The 21,538-nt window shown below is 34.0% G+C and overlaps 1 protein-coding gene across 1 annotated transcript in view; it reads right to left on the reverse strand.

Annotated features, from left to right (window-relative positions):
- Lrpprc (leucine rich pentatricopeptide repeat containing) overlaps positions 1-21,538 on the reverse strand; it is a 107,223-nt gene that overhangs the window by 82,412 nt on the left and 3,273 nt on the right. Inside the window, exons 2-11 of the mRNA XM_076834038.2 lie at positions 11,638-11,837; positions 10,529-10,651; positions 6,750-6,871; positions 6,594-6,652; positions 5,827-5,913; positions 5,102-5,228; positions 4,682-4,826; positions 4,087-4,232; positions 3,738-3,843; positions 3,548-3,655 (exon numbers count right to left, since the gene is read on the reverse strand). Coding sequence (XP_076690153.2) covers positions 3,548-3,655; positions 3,738-3,843; positions 4,087-4,232; positions 4,682-4,826; positions 5,102-5,228; positions 5,827-5,913; positions 6,594-6,652; positions 6,750-6,871; positions 10,529-10,651; positions 11,638-11,837 — 1,223 coding nt within the window. The remainder of the gene's footprint in view (positions 1-3,547; positions 3,656-3,737; positions 3,844-4,086; positions 4,233-4,681; positions 4,827-5,101; positions 5,229-5,826; positions 5,914-6,593; positions 6,653-6,749; positions 6,872-10,528; positions 10,652-11,637; positions 11,838-21,538) is intronic.

A 21,538-nucleotide genomic window follows, 5' to 3' on the forward strand; every position in this document is an offset into this window, starting at 1 on the left:
CTCAGCAACTTGAGGCCATAACAAATAAAAACGGCTAAGGGGCTGGGGTTGTGGCTAAGTAGTAGAACACTCACCTAGCACTTGCAAAGCCCTGGGTTCAATCCTCAGCACACATAAAAATAAATAAAATAAAGGTATTGTGTCTAACTACAAATAAAAAAACAATTTTTTTAAATGACTAGGGATGTAGCTCAGTAGCAAAGTACCCCAGTTCAATCCACAGAACAAAAATAATGTAATAAAAGAGGATTGAGCTGAGCTGATATATCTATACAAATAATGTAACTCCCTCCTTAAAACAAAGAAAGATAAAAATAATCTAACATTAAGTCAGAGGATTTCTCAGAGGCTGAGGCAGAAGGATTATGAATTCAAACCCAGCCTTAGCAACTTAGCAAGGCCCTAAGCAATTCAGCGAGACCCTGTCACTAACAAAATATAAAAAGGGGTGGTGATGTGGCTCAGTGGTTAAGCACCCCTGCATTCAATCCCTGGTACCAATAAATAAATAAATAAACAAGAGGATTCCAAACCTCTAGGAACTTAGTAATTTAACCTAAGATAAATAATCTAATAAAATTATTGCAATGTACCATGAGTAAAATTTCCATTCAAGAAGTCTAATAAGAATTAAAATAGTTGAACCATTCTGGGAAAGAGGGTTCACTTGAACAACTTCTAGTGACTATAACTACCTGCTTCGTGGGATTTTTACCTCTTCCCAATGCACTCACTTTATTAGGAGGTAAAGTCTTACTTTTTTGAAAAGTAAGTTACCTGTATTCTGACACTTCACTCAACTGGCTTTAGGTTTTCTGATCACCCCTTCCTTATATATTTTTCCCTCTTCATGTTCTTATTTTTATGTTTTCCAACTACCCCAAAGGCTGTACATCCCGATTCATTCTGGGCATTTCCTCTCACCTAGGCAAGATGCTGAAAATGTTATCAATCTAAGTGGTGACTTTTCCATTTATGCCGCAATGAAAAATACTAGTAAGATGAGCCATGAGGAAGTCATTTTAAGAATCTTTCTTATGGCACACTCCTGCAATCCCAGATACTGAGGAGGCTGAGGCAGTAAGATCACAAATTCAAGTTTAAGGCCACATTTAACTCAGCAAGACTCGGTCTTAAAATAAAAACCCCCAGTAAAACACACACACACACAAAGAATCTTATGGTGACTGCTACATTCGCAACCAGAATATTTGATCAGAAATTTGATCATCCTACTATTGAAAATGCTTTCTTTGATTTCTTGAAGGGTTTTTATTTATTCATTATAAAATACTCCCACATATTCTCCATCACTAAAGCCATTATCTTCTTCTTTTATTTCTATGAGTACATATGTAAATGACTTTCACTGGACAAAGATCAAGTTCCTTACATCAATAAGAATGTTACTTTTTTTCTACAGAAACCATATCAAATACATATAGCCATTTCCCCGTTAAATGAAAGAAATAAAAGAAAACTATAGAATAGAAAACTATAGAATAGAATGATCTTCCAGGACTTCCTACAAAAAAGAAAAAAAAATGGAACTATAAAACAATTGACAACCTCTTACATTCTTTTTTTTTTTAATATTTATTTATTTATTTATTTTAGTTTTCGGTGGACACAACATCTTTGTTATGTGGTGCTGAGGATCGAACCTGGGCCGCACGCATGCCAGAAGAGCGCGCCACCGCCTGAGCCACATCCCCAGCCCCCCTCTTATATTCTTAATTTATTATCTATCAATGAAGCATAAGCATCAGTATATTTCCACATAAAATTTTTATTGAGTAAAATATGCCACCTCTTTTTAAAATGTCCTTAATAAGGGCTGAGGGTACATCTCAGTGGTAGAGTGCTTGCCTAACATGCACAAGGCCCTGGGTTCAATCCATAACATCATACACACACAAAAAGTCCTTAATGTAAAAATTGGTACCCAATTTCTAAAAGATGACAAAGAATTTTTATAAAAGAAATACATTATAATATTTACAAATGTCTAAAACGGAGGCATTATTGTATAAAAAGAATACTTAAATAAGACAGAAATCCTCCATTCTAATCCCAATATTATTGACAACTAGATGGAAAACCTAAGGTCAGTCACTGAATCCCCTCTGTGGCTCTCAGTTCCTTCCTTAATACAATATGAGCTTTCAAAAAGGCACCTTTGAAATCTAAATTCTGCAATTCTATGAAAAGATGGATTCAAGATAAAGCCCATTTTCTACTAGTTCAACTCACTGTAACTATAGAAATAAATTACCTAAATTCTTTTATGTTTACTAAGTAGCAACAATGTCATAACCAATTCAAGTCTAGATACCCTGTTATGATTAGAAAAGCAAATTTACCTGATAAACACACTTCAATGGGGTATCAAAATTATTTTCATACCTGTGTAAAGGTAAATAATACATGCCTAAAGAGTCTGATGCAATGATGTAAACTTTCTGTGGTTTAAAGATACTGGGTTAAAGGTTACCTCTTGTAACTTTCAAAACTGAAGGATAGACAAAGAGTTAATCAACTAGCATATTGTTTTCACAAAGATTTTTCTAAAAAGGATTTAGAGACTTTTATAGCCAGAAACAATTAGGGAATACTTGTTTCACTATTTCCTTTAAACCAGAAGACGGCTATATATTTAAAATAAAATTGCAATATGAAAGTCTGCTAAAAGCACTTTTTTTGTTGTTTGTGCATTTTGTTTGTCACCCAATGTCACACTAACAACTCTGCATCTCATTCCAAAGCACATTATACTGTGAGATAAAATGAAAAAGACCATTTTTTGTTTCCCCAAGGGGGAAGTACTTCTGTTAAAAGCATCTTTTTATAAGACTACTCTTTCTGAATTACCAATAATGCAAACCAAAGAATTAGATACTGTACTCTAAAATTTAATATTTGTTCAATTCTTATTCATATCCTATAGACATCCCATGTGTGAAAGGGAAAAGTATGCTAAATGCTTAAACGTACTTAAGTACCTGAAAGATTGAACATTTCTGTCCTTCAATCAGCAGGCTGTCAGGTCACAAGCACTTATTTTGCAATAAAAGTTTTCTTGCCTTTCCTATTATTGTAATCAAGCTCAGTTCAGAAGAAAAAAGACTGGTCCACAAAGAAAATGGTGCACTTCTTGTTTTCATAAACCTGATTATGTATAACTTTATAAAAGGACAGACAAACTACTTTCAAACACTAAAGACTTAAAAAAAAACTTAATGAAATGTTAAAAATCAAAATGAGATGAATTAAAACATGAAATTAAGATGAAAGAGATATTTGTTTTTTAGTTTGTTTGTTTTTGTGGTGCTGGGGATTGAACTCAGAGTCTTATGCATGTGAGGCAAGCACTCTACCAACTGAGCTATATCCCCAGCCCTATGTTTGTTTATTTTAATGCTCAGAGATTTTACTACGATTTAACACAATTCTATTTCCTCACAAGATCTAACATTGAGGAATAAGTATGCTTTCCCAAAGAACTGAATTAGATGTGGGTACAAATCAGTAAAAGACAAAATTTAACCTTGAACATTTTTCTTCTTCTGATGTCCAGCTAGCAATGGCCAGAAATAGTGAGCTCTGACAGGAAAACCTTCTTCTTTCATGGCCTTCATTAAAGCTTTTACCAAATCTGAAAGACATACCATAAAACATTACCAATCTACCTCAGCAAAACTTGCTGGTGTTGGTTTTAACTAAAAATAGTAGAATACCTGTTTTATTGGCTAGTAAAGCACAATGGAGTGTGAACTGCAAAGGAGACATATGCATCCTGGCTTCCTTTAACTTCTTGCAGTAGTTGATTAGCTTCTCTACAGGCTAGAAAAAAGTAAGTCACCACATCACTAGGTTGGCAAATAACCCACCTCTGGACATTCTGCAAATATTCTACCACTTTGAGGATGAAAAATTTGAACCTCTCATCCTCTTTCTACCCCAAAATCTTGCAAGACAAAAACAAGGTTTTTATTACATTTACAATTAGTCTAATTTTATAAACCTTCTATTTTAAAGAATATTACTACCAGTAATACATCTACAAAGTAAAAATGGACAAGATACCGTATCCATAGTCACACAGTGACGTAAAAAGAAACTGCCAAAGTCATTTGGGCTGTCTTCTCTTGATATAGGGCATGCTAATAAAATCTGAAATGCTGTATCTTCCAGCTTTTCAGTGACTAAAAGCAAAATGATGTTCATTGCATCTGGGAAGAAAACAAAGATATCTTTTGTTACTAAACTGAATGATATTTTCACCCCACAACCAGTACTAAAGACAAAATTAGGAATTCCAAACATCAAAAGGATATGTCTGCCTAATAAATAAACATTTCCAAATAAAAACATCTCCAAGTAGTCATTAACTCGTGTTTATTAACTTATTAAGCTTTTTAAAAAGTCCTATGATCACTTACCATAATCTATTGTTAGAGAATTCCCTTTCCAACATGTAAGAAATAGCAATTCATATTTATATAAAAATAATGTAGGGGGTGGGGCTGTGGTCAGTGGTAAAGTGCATGCCTACCATGTGTGAGGCACTGGGTTCAATCCTCAGCACCACATACCAATAAATAAAAATAAATAAATACAGGTATATCAACAATTAAAAAGTATTTTAAAAAAACAATGTAAATAAAAATGTTTATATTACCTGGAATATATCTTCTTTCATAGGTAATTTTTTCCAAAATTTCTGAGACATACTGAGGATATCCAGCTTTACTGAAGCTCAAGATAATTTGCAATAAATCACGGTCCATAAGGTAAACTTCAGACTTATCCACCTTCTCCAGAGTCTACAAACAGTTCCAGAAATTAGAACAAGTTAGAAATCTGAGTTTTAAATTTAAGTAAATTAAAATACCAAGATTCAATAAATTAGGAACAAAGTTTTGGGACTTCTTTAATAAAGCAGGAAATACTCTATTTGAACAATTGTTATATATATAAAATCAAGGTACCAACCTAAGAATTTTTCTTAAATACTGCTCTCTTCAAGGAGACATCTTTAAAAATAGTGCTACAACCTCCTTGCACACATGATGTTCATATTTATTTATGCGAGTCATACCTGCTTAACATGGTCAATGTCACCCTTCTCAGCATATGCATTCAGTAATGCTAGGAATGTGTCTGGACCAGGTTCAATTCCAGCATCTTTCATCACAGTGAGAATATTTTCTGCATTCTCCATATCTCTAAAAGTTAATTCAAAGAAAATAAAAGATTACTATAATATTTCCAAATATAATTATTCAACCTAAAATATATTACCTATGATTATTACAATAAGTTTAAATACTATTTGAAATTGTGATATTGAAAAAGGACAAATGCATGTTAAACTAGTTCTACATTTCTAAAATAACAAAGATCATAAACATCAAGAAATTTTTTCAGGTAATTCCTCCCTCTCAAAAACCAAATTATGTAATAATTACATAAACATTAAATAATGTAGCCTCTTATAGTTAGTATGACTTGCGTTTAATTTACCTTTTAATAATAACATTTCATAAATTACTCATAAAAATAAAAAAAAATTTTTCCAGGAGAAAAAAAAAATTCTCCAGAGCAACTACTAAACTTTACAAATTTAATTACTCCAGATTTTTAAAACTGAATATTTTCAAATAATGTTTAAAACAAATTATAAGAGCAATTTTTAAAAATGTAATAAGTACTAATTCTACAGATTTTTTCTGAAGATATAAACATGTTCTATGAATTTTCTACAATTATTTTTTTAATAATTTAAACATTGAATAAGAATGAAAATCTTGAGATGAACATTACCCGGCTCTTGCATGCCCTGTAACAAGAGCACTGAACACTGCCTCTGTGACTGGAAGATCCTTAGTTTTCATAAATCCAAGAATCTTGCTGCAATAAGAGAAATGAAGACACTCCTTGATTGCCAAAAACCACTTTTTACATGTAGAAATTAGGCGTTCAGTTATTTTCAATATAACACCACATGTTTACTTATAAAGTGAAATCTGACCCCCTTTCATGAAATCCTAATCCCTAAAGTTGAAGTACTCGTGTTATATTTTTCTGAAAATCTGATTGTTTGTTCTACATTATTAATTAACCTTTAAAATTTAATAAGACATTTATTTAAAAATAAAATTGTATTTCAATTTCTCTTCATTTCCCAAGCCTTCAATACAAAAGTGGCAAAATTTTACCTAAGCAGTAATATTTTACAACTGATTTTATATGAATCAGTGGGATTCCTAGTTTTATAAGTGAACACAATTAAAAAACTAAGAACATTTCTCTAAGGAAAAAAAAAAGTAAAGACACCTTTATATCTCAATAATTTTATACCTGTGCTCTAAAACAACATATTTGTAATTAAAACAGATTATTCATCTTGTCCTCTTCTACAATTTTACATTTTATCTAAGTCATATTACCAAAATGTGTAATATTAAAATATTTCTGAAATAACTATCCTTATTAAGAAAAGATTATAAGAGAAAATAAAATGAACATACTCCAGGTTTACAAAATTTATAAATTGGTTTATATAAACCTACATTTATAGAGATCCATACCTGGCACCTTCAATATCTCCTACATTACAATAAGCAGCAATCAGCCTCTGGTATGTCACCTGTCAATGAAATGGGCTGGTGAATTTTTTTCCCCTGGGCAAAAGAAATCAAAAAAGTTGGTATGGCCAATCAATATTTACCATAACAACTACCTACTCGATTTGGCTGAATGTTTGCTTCCTCCATTTTTGCCAAGAAATCAGTAGGTGAGAATTTATATTCATTTTGAAGATAAACTTTAAGTAAAGCATTGTAGTGACTCACATCATACACAGTGCCTACAAAGAAAATTTAAATGAAATTTTTAATTATATGACTTACCAATTTAGAAAAGCATTTAAAATCACATCCTTGTCACAATGGAAATCATGTGTACCCAAATTTAACAATAAAAAAAAAAGGTAAAATTAACACTGTAGCATTTCACTTAGATAATATTAACACTTAACCCATCCATACAGATATCTTGTGAGAACATAGCAAGCTATAAGACATAATTACTGAATTGCTATACAGTTATAAGTAACTGCCTATTCAGATATTAAAAGGTCTATTACTTATGAAGCATAGTATCATCTTCCTGTTAGAAAATGCTAACAATACCTATTTATTTATTTATTTAGATATAAAAGATTGAACCCAGGTTTACTTCTACCACTGAACCATATACCCAGCCCTTTTTATTGAGAGACAGGGTCTCCCTAAGCTAACTAGCATGGCAGTGAACTTTCAATCCTCCTGCCTCAGCCTCCCAAGTCACTGGACCTCACAGGGGCACCATCACACTTGGCCAACAATACCTCTATATTTAAAAATAACTTGAAGGGCTGGGGTTGTGGCTCAGCAGTAGAGCGCTTGCCTGGCACATGAGAGGCGCTGGGTACAATCTTCAGCACCACATAAAAATACATAAAAATAAAGGCATAAAAAGTAAATAAATAAATAAAAGTAACTCGAAACCTTTTCTATATAAAGCAGTTATTGATAGACTACAACTGTAGTTCTTTTATACAGATAAATGTACTGGCAATTTTTCTTATTTCTTTATTAGGCCACTAAAAGCCTTTGTTTGAAGGAACTACTCCATCCCTTGTTGCTGAATATCATTTTTAGTCAACTTGCCTTATTTACCTGTATTCCAGTGCCCTTCTTTGGCTTCTCTCTGTGTCTGTACTGCCTAGGACCAAGTCAATTAGGGCTACCATTCAGCCTTACCCTCTCCATTCATGACACCATAATCATCCCATCCATTTAGGCTAACATGTTTCACTAAATTTTCATGAATTAAATTTCATACCCTTATTCAACTGCTAGTGGTCTCAGTCTGTGGTCATTATCTGGTGTCAGTTCATAAGATTCTAGGCAGCTGAGACCTATTACTTTCAGAGGCAAGGGAGGATGTTGAACCTAAGGACTTTCTACCACTGAGGTATATCCCCAGCCCTTTTTGTTATTTTGAGACAGGGTCTCAGTATCTACCAAGGGAATCTAGAAATACCTAAAATTTACTAAAATCTCAAAATGTAGGGATATAAGCCTGAAATATCCTACCTTAGCAACCAAAGGTTATATATAAGAGCATTGCCTCCAATATTTTACCTCACATCCTTGTACCTTAAATAATATCTCACAACTTTGGCTCTGCTGTCCATTAAGATGTTAATGACTATCATGTAAGGGACCTTTTATATTCTAGAATATTAATCTTCAGAAATTTTAGAATAATAATAATCTTTTTGGCAAATATTTCACACTTCAGCCCATTTTTAATTACATGATTAACTGACAAACAGAAAAAAAAGAAAATTTCAGTATGTTGCTCAAACCTAGGGCTTCATTTATACTAGGCAAGCAATCTATCACTGAGCTATATACCCTAAATTTCCCTAGACAATATTTATAGCCAATTCTTTCTTTTTAGTTGTAGTTGGACACAATACCTTTATTTTATTTGATTATTTTTTATGTGGTGCCAGGATCAAACCCAGTGCCTTATACATGCTAGGCAAGCACTCTACCACTGAACCACAACCCTGGCCCTATAGCCAATTCTTTATCACTTTTCTTTTTTTTTGCAAGTCAAAACTGTAATAAGATTTTATCTCACACCAGTCAGAATGGCAATTATCAAGAACACAAATAATTATAAATGTTGATGTGGATCTGAGGAAAAAGGTACACTCATAGATGGGTTAATGGGACTGCAAATTAGTACAACTCCTCTGGAAAGCAGTATAGATTCCTTGAAAGACAAGAAATGGAATCACCATACTAACAAATCAGCTATCCCACTCCCATTTATCTAACAGAACTAAAATCAGCGGATTATCATGATATAGGTACATCAATGTTTTTAGCAGCATAATTCGCAATCACCAAGTTGTGGAATCAGTCCAGATGCCCATCAATAGATGAGTGGATTAGGAAAATGTGATATATATACACGACGAAATTTTGAAATCTGATGGTAAATGGATGGAAATGGAGAATGACGTGTTAGGTGAAATAAGCCAGATGAGAAAATTCATCACTTTTCTGCTGTTTTTTGTTTTTGTTTTGAGTACTAGGGTTTCAACCCAGGACCTTTTTCAACTTCCGGTGCTTCTGGGATTACCGATGTGCGCCACCATGCCCAGTTATTCTGTTGCTTTTATACTGACAAAAATCCTTTTCCATACTGAAATCCAACATTTATACATACTCTTTAGACTTTTAAAAAATGAACTTGTCACCAGTCTGAATTCAAGAGGAATCCAAAACTATGATGTAAGGATCTGTCTTTATTCTACAGTTTTTTTCTACATTTTGAAGACCAGTCCCAGATATTTTACATATTTGTGGTACCACTTATTTGGATCCCCTATCAATCTTATTTTGAAACTAGAAAAGTTACAGATTCTCAAACATTTACTATGTCAAATTAATTATTTTAAGGATTCCACAAAGAATCATACCATGTAAAAAACAATCATTTCTAGTAGTATTACACATTCTATTGTATTATGCATAAGAGCTGATGGTTTTAGATTCTAATATGCTTAAGAAGCATCCTTCTAGATTTAAAATTTTTAAAAAAACAGAAATGTATATTAAGTTTTAAAAGCCAGTCTTTTAAATTTGGTCTTATAAGTTATTCTTTGAATATATGCTATATTCATATGGCTTCAAATTGAAAGGATATAAGAAAGGACAGAGTAAAAATTGTATCTGATGTTTATCATCCTTCCAGAAATATTTTAATATTGTATGCACGTTCATGTAAGGAAAAAACACTATTTCAAAGTAGTATTTTATACTATATATTGTTCTGAATCTTAATTTTTATTTATAATCTGGAGAACACATCCCTCATTAGTATTCAAACACAACCTTCATTTTTTAAAGATTTGCAAAGTATTCTATCATAGACTTTCCATAATTTATTCATCCAATCCCCAGTGAACGGCATTAGCATTGATTCCAATTTCCTGCTATTACAAACTAAAATGAATACTCTTTTATACATGTAAGTACATCTGCACCAAAATTCTAACAAATGTAACTGCTTGATCAAATTGTATGTCCAGTTATAACTTTGACAGGCTAAATTTCTTTTTGTTTTGTTTTGTTTTAGTTCTCGGCGGACACAACATCTTTGTATGTGGTGCTGAGGATGGAACCCAGGCCTCATGCATGCCAGGTGGGCACGCTACCACTTGAGCCATATCCCCAGCCCCAAATTCCTATTTTATTCTTACCAAAGTTGGAATACTTGTTATGAAAAATCACTATGTTCTTAATGCCCCTAGATGTCACTATAACTCACCAAATAAAACATTACCAAAAAATCATGAATCAAGTAGGCCTTCCATAAAATTATAGCATTTATATAAAGAAACACATTTTTATTGGGGGGGGGACCTTTAACACACATCCTGTTATTCAACTAATCATACCCAATGACTGAAGTTTGTCCCATATCCTATGAGCAAATTCTGTTCTCTCTGCAAGATTCAATTCAGGCAAGAGAGAACCACAGCTGCGCAACAGAAGCAAGGCTTGATTACCACCTGGACTACCTATGGAAGAAAAATTGACAATGTTTAATAGTGCCAACATAATGTAGATAAATATCAAAATTTAAACTGAAATTTATAAATGTTTGGCTCAAAGATAATATTGTAGTAGATATTAGAAAAAGCATATCCTAATCCACAATGCTACTAAAAATCACAAGTTAAATATTTTTAATATTAGTCCACTTTAAGAAATGTAAAAAACTTAATACATTTAAGAAATCTATAAAATCTATGTAATGTGTGACTCTAAAAACACAGAACCTAAGGTTACATTTCTCAGTATCTTATGATAATGTTACAACACTCAAGAATATTAGAATATTGAACCCAATTAAAACTCAAGAATATCCAATAGTTTTACAATTGGTTAACAATAATATAAATTTCCTCCTCCCTATGTATAGAACCTTTATCTACATGTACCTGAAAGCTGACTTTAATACAAAAGACAAAAATAAACCACCTATTTTATGATTCCATTTATATGAAATATCCAAAAGAGACAAAACTACAGGGACAGAAAGTAGATTAATGGTTAACTAGGGTTGGAAGGGATTGTGGGGTGGGTGGGGACTGATGGTAAGGATTGCAGGGGTTTCTTTTAAGGGTGACAAAAATGTTCTAAAAATGACTGTAGTGGCAGTTGAACAATTCTGAATAATTTAGAAGTAACAATGATGTTTTTTTTAATATAGATGAATGTAGTTATAATTGATACTTCTCATCATAAGAGTTTATAGTTAAAAACTTTTTTTTTAATTTGATTTTATTTATTTTTGTATGTGGTGCTGAGGATCGAACCCAGTGCCTCACACATGCGAGGCAAGCGCTCTGCCTCTGAGCCACAATCCCAGCCCTATTCATTTATTTTTATGTGGTGCTGAGTATTGAACCCAGGGTCTCATACATGCTAGACAAGTGCTTTACCCTGAGTCACAACCCCACCCCAAAGGCTCAACTTTCTAAGCAGAAAAAATATGAAATACCTGAACGACATGTGCTATCAAAGACTTTTTGCAGAAGTCCCTTTGGAATGCGGCCAGTTCTTCGGACAGAATTATCCAGTCTCATTAGAGCCCAATCAAAATGATTAGCATTCCTTCTAGAAGAAGAAGTAGGCTCCTCTTGAAGATCATTCTTTTTTTCAGCTACAATGGCATAAAGCCTCACTTGGCTTAGTAGTTTTCTATAAAATGAAACATAATTAAGAATAAACTAAGTCAACTGCTATCTATATAGATCATCTTTCTGAGCAAAATTTACATAAAGTTACTAATTAGTTAATAAATACCTTAAATCACATAATAATATTCAGAGAAGTATGCATCGATAGGAAAATTTGACTTTTGTTTTAGATAAAATCTCTCTCACACACACACACACAAATTATATACACAGTGTATCTTCTGAGCAATGGAGAGTACCTTGATAACATTCAACATAAAATCATTTTGGCCAGGCACGGTAGCCCACTCCTGTAACCCCAGGGGCTCAGGAGGCTGAGGCAGGACAATCACAAGTTCAAAGCCAGCCTCAGCAAAAGTGAGACTCTAAGCAACTCAGTGTGAGATCCTGTCTCTAAATAAAATACAGAATAAGACTGGGGATATGGCTCAGTGGTCGAGTCCCCTGAGTTGAATACCTGATACTCCCCCCAAATTAATAATAATAATTTCAAATAGTTTTAAAAGGTAATAATATGGTGTGTTTTAAGTCGTGGTTAAAAAAAGGAAAGTGAATTATACTACAAAGTTCTTCTTGCCTCTAGAAGTGAGACAATATATCTAAAATATATCCAAATTCTTAAAACTACTTTCAAATGTTTTTTGGGTTATGTATTTAAAATGTAAATAGCAAGCTTATTTTATTTGGAATAAAAAGTTAATTTCTAGGCAGTTTCTTTATAGGATTATTCAGGTCAAAATCCTGTCTCAGCAGTCTAAAGAAATTTGAAACATCAATTTTTATCTGTCAAAAAGTTAGTTGTATAGTTCCCTAATTATTTGAAACAACTAACCATTAAAAAATAAACAAAAACTATGCAGGCTGGGGTTGTAGCTCAGTGGTAGAACACTTGCCTCACATGTGTGGGGTCCTGGGTTTGATCCTCAGCACCACATAAATAAATAAAAAGAAAGATAGTGTGTCCATCTACAACTAAAATAAATAAATAAATAGATGATTTTTTAAAACTATGCTTCCCATTTTAACTTCAATAATTTTAGAAAAGTCAGAAGAGAAAGAAAAATGTTTAAAAATTAGCTAAGGGGCAGGGGATGTGGCTTAAGTGATAGCACGCTCGCCTGGCATGTGTGCGGCCCGGGTTTGATCCTCAGCACCACATACAAACAAAGATGTTGTGTCTGCCGAAAACTAAAAATAAATAAATAAATATTAAAAAAAAATAAAAATAAAAATAAAAATAAATAAAAATTAGCTAAGGTCATAGTAATACACATGTATTTATAAAAAGGAAGCAATCTTTAAACAGTTCAGTATTTTAATAATACAGAGACTAACATGTAACCAAATGATCTAAAATATGAGATCAGAGGTATTTCACTCCATGGCAATATAGTCTGCACTTGATCCACAAATATCAGACTTAAGAAAATAATCCTTATGTATCCCAAAATCCTGATGTAAACACTTGAATTTAAAGGCTTTCTCTGCATTCAAATATCTATCATTTTAAACTGACAACACCTGTAATTCTTGAAAATTTATACACTTACTCCACAAATATCTTAATTATAGCAGTCAATAAGTATAACCAAGTATTACACACTAAGTATATAATTAATAAGCAAAATGTAAAAATATTTATTAATTCAGAAAATGCCTCCAGGATGATAATCACACTTTTCTAGCATGTGCACATTTCTACCATAGTCAGTGGTGAGTTTAAAAGTAAACTGCAGGCTGGGGTTGTGGCTCAGTGCAGAGTGCTTGCCTTGCACATGTGAGAAACTGGGTTTGATCCTCAGCACCACATAAAAATAAATAAAGATATACAAAAAAAAAAAAAAAACTGCAGGGGTTAGAGGTATAACTCAGTGGTATAGTACATCTGCTTTGCATACATGAGGCCCTGGGTTTGATCACCAGCACGCAAGAAAAATAAAGCTATTGCTTTCCTACCCTATGCTATTAACCTAGAAAAATCAGTCCCAAATGGAACGATTATGTAGGAGAAGTTACACTAAAGAAAACTATACCAGAGGTTCCATCGTAAGATGATATAATTCCACTTATATAAATTAATAAGTCGGAAAACAATGGGAAAAACTGGGACATCAACCAAAAAGACTACCTTTTCTTTTCCTTTATTCTTCCTTTTTTTCCTAGCAGTTCTGGGAATTGCCCATGCTAGGCAAGCACTCCAGCAAGCTACATCCCCAGCTCACAATGTCTTATCTTTATAAACTTAATGATCAGCACATTGTAGATAATTAATAGATGAATGTCTATTAAATGAGCTGAATTAACTAAGTGTGGCACTACCAACATACCATATAACATATTTGTCCCTTACTTCCCAAAGGTTTCCTTGGCCACTTATTTGTTCCTGTATCAGGTGTTACTGAACTATGCCCTTATTGGTGTCAAGCAAACAGTAACAATTATTTTAAATCCCCCATAACAATGTGTCAAGTTCAGGCAAGAGTGAAAAGCTAATTAACACAGAAATTTCAAAATGGCAGTGAAGTACTCTTGCCAGTTTTTCATACAACTCAAGTCTGATTAACTGGTAAAGGCACAAACAAGATTCAGGGATAAAACAGATGTGTAGAAACCAGTAAATCATTATGAACACTCTCAAGCTCATTTTCCTTACTAAAAAGTCAAGAGAATTATATATTTAAACAAAGAACTCTCCAGTGCTTTCTACATTAATTATACAGCCCAGAATTCACTGACTCAGTCATTTAGTAGCACTGGGGATTGAACCCAGGCCATTGAGCATACTAAGCAAGTGCTTGACCATTGCCTAGTATGTATTTTTAAATCCATTGTAATACACCCTGAGGGAAATGAGAACTTCACTGACCTGAGCAATGGGTATATTGTAATGGAAGGAAAGAAACAGGGGTTAATAAAAGTGGCTCCACACTAAGGGCATGCTTAAATTGGAGCACACTGTCTCCAGATTCTAACAACCAAAACTGATGTAACCACATAAAATTATTTTATCATCTCAACCAACTATCATAGTAATTCATTCACATTTTTGAGTTAAACACCTCAGGTTCCCTCCTGAAACTCTGGCACTCACCACTAATATTCAGGTTACACATGATTTCCTCTGGTAACATCTGGCATTTTAAATGGCTATTTTTCTGGGGGCCTGTTTTACGAAAATGATAGTGGTGGTAATGGTTTTATTTTTTTGCAGTATGGTGATTAATTAAACCCATGGCCTTGCACATTCTAGGCAAGCATTCTACCACTGAGGTACATTATCAGCCCAGTGGTTTTTACTTTTACTCTTTAATACAATACCAACTTTATATGCAAGTGTTCATATTTCAAATATATATTTCAAATATATTTATATGTACGTATGGACCAGATTATTATAGAGACTTCCACAGAATTCCCATTTTAAGCCTATACCATTTCTTAAAAGCAATATATGGTTTACATGAAACTGCAAAAAGTACAGTTCCCATATTCCTTCTTTCCTTACCAGTTTCCCCTCTAATGTCTAATGTTACTGTCCTATATTTGTTACAAACAACCAACTAATATTGGTACATTATTATTAACTAAGGTCCATAGCTTACACTAGGGTTCATTGTGTACAAACCCACAGGGTGAAAAATATATGTATCCATAATTATGCCATACACGATATTTCACTGCCCTAATGACCTGTGCTCCACCTAGTCTTGCCTTCCACCTTCCTTCTGAACCCATGGCAAGAACTGATTTTCTCATGTGTCTGTAGTTTTGTCTTTTCCAGGCTGTCATACAGTTACAAAATAAAGTACACAGCCTTTTCATACTGGCTCTTTTCTAGTAGTGTTCACTTACTGTTCCTACATATCTTTTCATGGTATCAAAGCTCATTTCTTTTTATTGTTGTCTCATATTACATTATGTGGATATATACAATTTGTACCTCCAACTACTGAAAGACCTCTTGTTGCTTCCAACTTTTGGCAATTACAAATAAAGCTAAATAAACATTTGTGTGCTGGTTTCTGTGAGGACATAAATTTTTAACTCATTTGGATAAACTAATCTGGATAAACCTATGTTTCTAAGTTTGTAAGAAACTGCCAGACTACCTGCCCTAATAGCTGTGCCACTCTGCATTCCTACCAGCAATGTATAAAAAGAGTTCCTGTTTTTCTATATCCTCACCAGCATTTGATATTTTCAGAATTTTGGATTTCAGTCATAACAGGTATAGCATCTCTATCTCATCGTCATTTTAATTTACAACTCTCTATGACACATGGTGTTGAGCATTTTCATATGATTATTTGATACCTCTGTGTCTTCTCTAATGATGCATCTATTCAGATTTTCTGGCTGTTTTGTCTGTTTTCCTTGTGGTGCGAGGATTCAAACCTAGGGTCTCACATATGCTAGGCAAGCACTCTACCACCGAGCCATATCCCCAGTTCCTCTGCCCATTTTTTTAATTGGGTCATAATTTTCTTATTAAATTTTTAGATTTCTTTGTATGTTTTTATATTGTTTATTTATTAAATAAAATTTTTAGTAAAGCATTAGCATTTCTTCAATATATACCAAATTAATCATACCAGTTCATAAGACACTGCCCTCCTTGTTTTTCTCTTCTTCATTGACATTATGAGCCATTTTAGTGTCACTCAGGAGCTCCGAGTTTAAAAGAAATGCAGATATATTTTTCATGTGTTTAACACATGCTAGATACTAGAAAATTTTTACTATAACCCTCATTTTACAGATAAGAAAACTGAAGCAACTTGCCCAAAAAGTCACAGTAATATCTCACTAATAACAGGATGACAGGGCCAGGATCTGTACTTGGGCAGTCTTCATTCTGAAATGAGCCCAATGTGGTAGAGCATTAAGGAAACTAATCTGGCTGCAAAGAAGAGTTCACACTGGAGAGTAATAAAACTTAAACCTACTCAGGGAAGGTAAGAATAGATCATGGAAAGCCTACAACGGCCGACAAGTAAGAATTTGGATTTTATGGCATGTTTGTAAAATATAAGACTTATTTCCATAGAGCAATTCTCTTGGTTTATTTTGTTGCACCATTCTATAGACAATGGAGATCTCAAATGCACATCTTATGTTCTGACCAATCCCTAATTTAACTATTCCCCTCGAGTTTTCTTTAACCTGTTAATATGGTGAATTATACCAACTGATGTTGAACCAGCCTGCATACCTGACCACTTGGTCCTAGCAGATACTTCTTTTATACACTGCTGGATACACCTGAGTTTTAACATGTCAAAAGTTCAAAAAGATGATGACTCCTCCTAAATATGGTTGATACTCCTTTGAATTCCTCCACTGCTACCAACTATACCACTACTCTGCTATTCCCTCAAATTCAAAATCTAAGGGTATGCCCTGTAATCCCAGAGTCTCAGGAGGATGAGGCTGGAGGATCAACCTTAGCAATTTAGGGAGGCCTTAAGCAACACAGTGAGACCCTATCTCTAACTAAAAAATATAAAGGGGGCTAGGGATGTGGCTCAGTGGTTAAGCACCCCTGGGTTTAATCCCTGGTATGAAAAAAAATAATAATCTAAGGATAATTATCTAACTGCTCAATCTCTCTCACCTTCTTCACATACCATTTGCTGAGTCCCTGAATATCTCTTTCTTTCTTAGGCCTTTGATGAAACCAGAACACAACAGAATTTTTGCAATAAAATCTTCCTTAGTTTCTCAGGCTTCAGCTTCTCTCCACAAAATTGCCAAATCAGTATTCCCAAAGCCGTCTTTCTTCATGTCATCCTTCAAGATCCTATAATTGTTGATTCCTTTAATCAAAATGGACCTAAGTTCCTTCATTTATTAAACAAAATATTGAGCACCTTTCTCTGTAGAAGGCACTATGCTAGGATTTCTGTTTAGCTAGTGAATATATCTGATAATAATTAAGCTTTTTATAAATATACCAATTGTGGAAAGAGCTATGAAGAAAATTAATAAGTAATAAAAGACTAACAGTGAGGCTCTACTTTAGATAAATGTTTAAGGATGGTGATATTTAAAGGTCTGGGCTCAGGATGAAAAGGAATGGCTACCCATCTAGCAGGAGATGAGTGTTCCAGATAGAGGTAGAGCAGTCAATAGGCCAAGTAAGCAAACAACAGTTGGCATCAGAGATGAGGCAGGACAGAAAAGACAGGGCTGGATCATGGATTTTGAAGGTAAGCAATTGGGATTTTATCCTAGGTAGATCTTATTCAAAGAAGTGAATCCTAGCCGATTCTGTTGAAGGTTTATAAATGGGAGTTATGATATGATCCAGTTCTGTTTTGAGGAAAAAACATTAAACTGTCTAGCTGCTGGGAGGAACCACCAGAATTATTAAATAGACACCATTTAGGGAAAAAAATGAGACTGTTGTTCCAATCCACCAAGCAATTCCAAATCCTTATGTTCTACTGGGAAAAATTGCCCCAGACACCCAATGGTATACAGTCCTTTGATAAAACAGATACTATTGCAGTAGTCTAGGTGGGAAATCAACTGAAGCTTAACCCAGAGTGGGCAGTGCAGAAGGGAAAGAAACATATTCCCAAGGCCCCTACCTGACTTAAATACAAACTCCAGGCAACAGTCTCACCAATACAACTTATTAATTCTCAATTCCCACACAATGGAAGAAAATTTCATGTAAAAGTGCCCTAAGTAGGCTTACTTAACCCTCTGTATACATCCTAATGGATTATGTACCATTTTTATGAACACTTAATAAGTATAATCTTACAAACAAGAGGCTCCGAGGCATAGTGAAAACACCACAGCTTTAAGAACACGGGCTTAAGCCCCATGTTCTGGCCTGCCTTTAGGCTCTGCTATCTGTAAAATGTGTGACTTTGACCAAGTTACTGCAATTTTCTCCACTTTGGTTTGAATGGAAGTTTACTCCTCCAAAACAGTTGATGAAATTTAATCGCCAGTGTAACAGTATTAAGAAGTGGGGGGCTGGGATTGTGGCTTAGCAGTAGAGCGCTCGCCTAGAATGTGCGGGACCCGGGTTGCATCCTCAGCACCACATAAAAATAAAGGCATTGTGTTGTGCCCATCTACCCTGAAAGAGAGAGAGAGAGAGAGAGAGAAGGAAGGAAGGAAGGAAGGAAGGAAGGAAGGAAGGAAGGAAGGGTCTTTAAGAGGTCATTCATGGGTGGTTCAATGCCTTTTGAAAGGGGACAGGCCAGCCCTTCAGTCCTGGTCTTCTCAGCCTCCAGAACTGAGAAACAAAATTCTCTTTATTGTAAATTACCCAGTATTTTGTTACAACACAAGATATTCTTTAAGCCTATAATCTAGGGGATAAAAACAGTATTTACTTTATAAGGCTATTACTTGTGAAGATTAAATGAGATGATGCCGTGCTTCCCAACATAAACATTTCTGCTAGGTAAGATGACTTTACATAGCATTGAGACTAAGTTGTCCATTGGTTTAATTATTTTTAAACATAATTTTTTAAAAATCCCTATTACATCAAGTCTTTATTTTACTATCATTTTTGCTTGAGATATAATTAAATTTTAAATATGTTAGTTTAAATCTACCTAAGGCCAACAGAAAAAACATTAAGTATAAGTAACAGTTCAAAAGTACTCAGATTTGGCAAAAAATCTGAAGGCAGTATACAAATGCCTGAAGTTTGAGCAACACTAAGAAAGTGTAAACAAAGGACCCAGCAAAGTACAAATAACAAATATTAACTAAGTGTTTATGAAAGCATTTTCTTCTTTTTTAAATGAATTAGCAGAGATCACAAGACTTATTTTAAAAGGCTTGTTCAAATCCAAGCTGTGCTATGTGACTCTGGGAAATATACTAGGTCTTTCTAAGCACAGATTCTTCATTTGAATAAAAATGTCTACCTTAGGGGTGGGGATTTAGCTTAATGGTGTAGTGCTTGCCTAGCATGTGTGAGACCCTGAGCTTAATACCCAGCATCACAAAGCAACAAAGTCTACCTTGTGAAGATCACATTAGGAAAAAAAAATAGATGTTTAAATTAACAAAGCAGTGCTCAATAAATAATAGCTCTTACATTATAACAGAAGGTACTCAATAGATTTCTATTGTCTGGGTTTTTGTTTTGCTTTTTTTTTTTTTTTTTTTTAATCTTATAAAGCTTAGTCACAATGAACTTTCTCCCTGCAGTACCAACATTGTTCCTAACTGTTCACTCCCAATGTCTAGCTATCCTGTAATCTATGTAAACTTTATCAAGACCTGTATCAAAATCCTCCAATGGGTTTTAATCCTCCAATGGTTCTAACCATCAACCAGTCAACCAACCTGTTTGGGCTTCAAGGAATCAACCGGTCTTTGTCCTATCAGCCTCCTCCATACTGCACAGAATAAAAGTACAGCTCAATATTTTCATGGGCTTCTCTACCCTTGGAATACTGCACATCCTTAATCATGTAACCCTAAAACTCAAGTAGTCCCCTACCACAAAACAAATGTGATTACTCTTTTCTTTGAAATACCACAGCACTATATTCCCCTCTTGGGGACAGCATACATCTAATAGGTATAAATGTGTTTGTCATAGTCTTCTGTAATTCACAAACATTGAGCAGAGGTGAATCTGTCAGACTTCACAAGACCAAAGGATTCAGATAGACTCTTAATACATTAAGATTTTTCCAAACTGAGAGGTAAACAAAGGAAAGTTTCTTTTTTTCCCAACTTTATAAGTAGAAATCACACCATTCTATCACAAAGTAATATGTAATTTTCACCTCTGGGTCAATCATCAGTCTAAATCCACTCCAAACAGATTTAGCTCACACTATATCTTTCCTGTGAAGCACACAAGCATTATTTTAAAATTTCTCACAAGAAAAATGTGAGAAAACAAGAGTATTTACTTCCCCCCTTCTCACAGAGAATAAGGTAAGAGCTGGAAGAAAGCATTTGTTAAAAAAAAAAAGAAAGAAAGAAAAGAAAAGGGCATCAGGTACAGTTATACCTGTAATCTCAGCAACTCAGGAGGATAAGGCAGGAGGTTCCCAAAATAGAGGTCAGCCCCAGCAACTTAGAAAGGTCATAGTAACTTAGCAAGACTGTCTCAAATAAAAAATAAAAAAAGGACTGAGGCACCCTAGGTTCAATCCACAGTACAAAAAAAAAAAAAAAAAAAAAAAGTGCTAAAGTACTAAAATAAGGAATGAAGAACAAGACCAAAGCAAAAACAGAGGTACACTCTTTCTGGTCCTTCAGTTTTGAAAACAGACTGATAAATTTTAATAATTTCACTTTTTTTTCATTTTTCTCTGTCCTTCTGAGATAGGACATACCAGAAATCAAGATTAGTATGAATTTGTGCAAGCACATGGAATAATATGAATGGGTTAAGAACCCTTTAATCTTCTTTGTATCTCACAATATTCCTTTACCAACATCTAAGATGTTCATTGTTTACTCAAAAATTCCTTGACACCTACTACAAGCCACAAAGTTAGACAGAGACAAAAGGAATCAGAACATGCCTTTGAGGAATAAGAGCCAGATCTGAAATATTGGTGGTTACACATAAAATAATGTTAATGAATGTTCTGGTTATACTCTGAGAACAGAAGTCTTCCCATATTCTAGGGACACATAAGTGGTGAGGCTCCCAGAGGCATCTCTAGCTTAGAAATACCTATGCTAGCTTCTGGATCTGAT

This window comes from Callospermophilus lateralis, chromosome 14, assembly GCF_048772815.1.
Source record: "Callospermophilus lateralis isolate mCalLat2 chromosome 14, mCalLat2.hap1, whole genome shotgun sequence".
NCBI lineage: Eukaryota > Metazoa > Chordata > Mammalia > Rodentia > Sciuridae > Callospermophilus > Callospermophilus lateralis.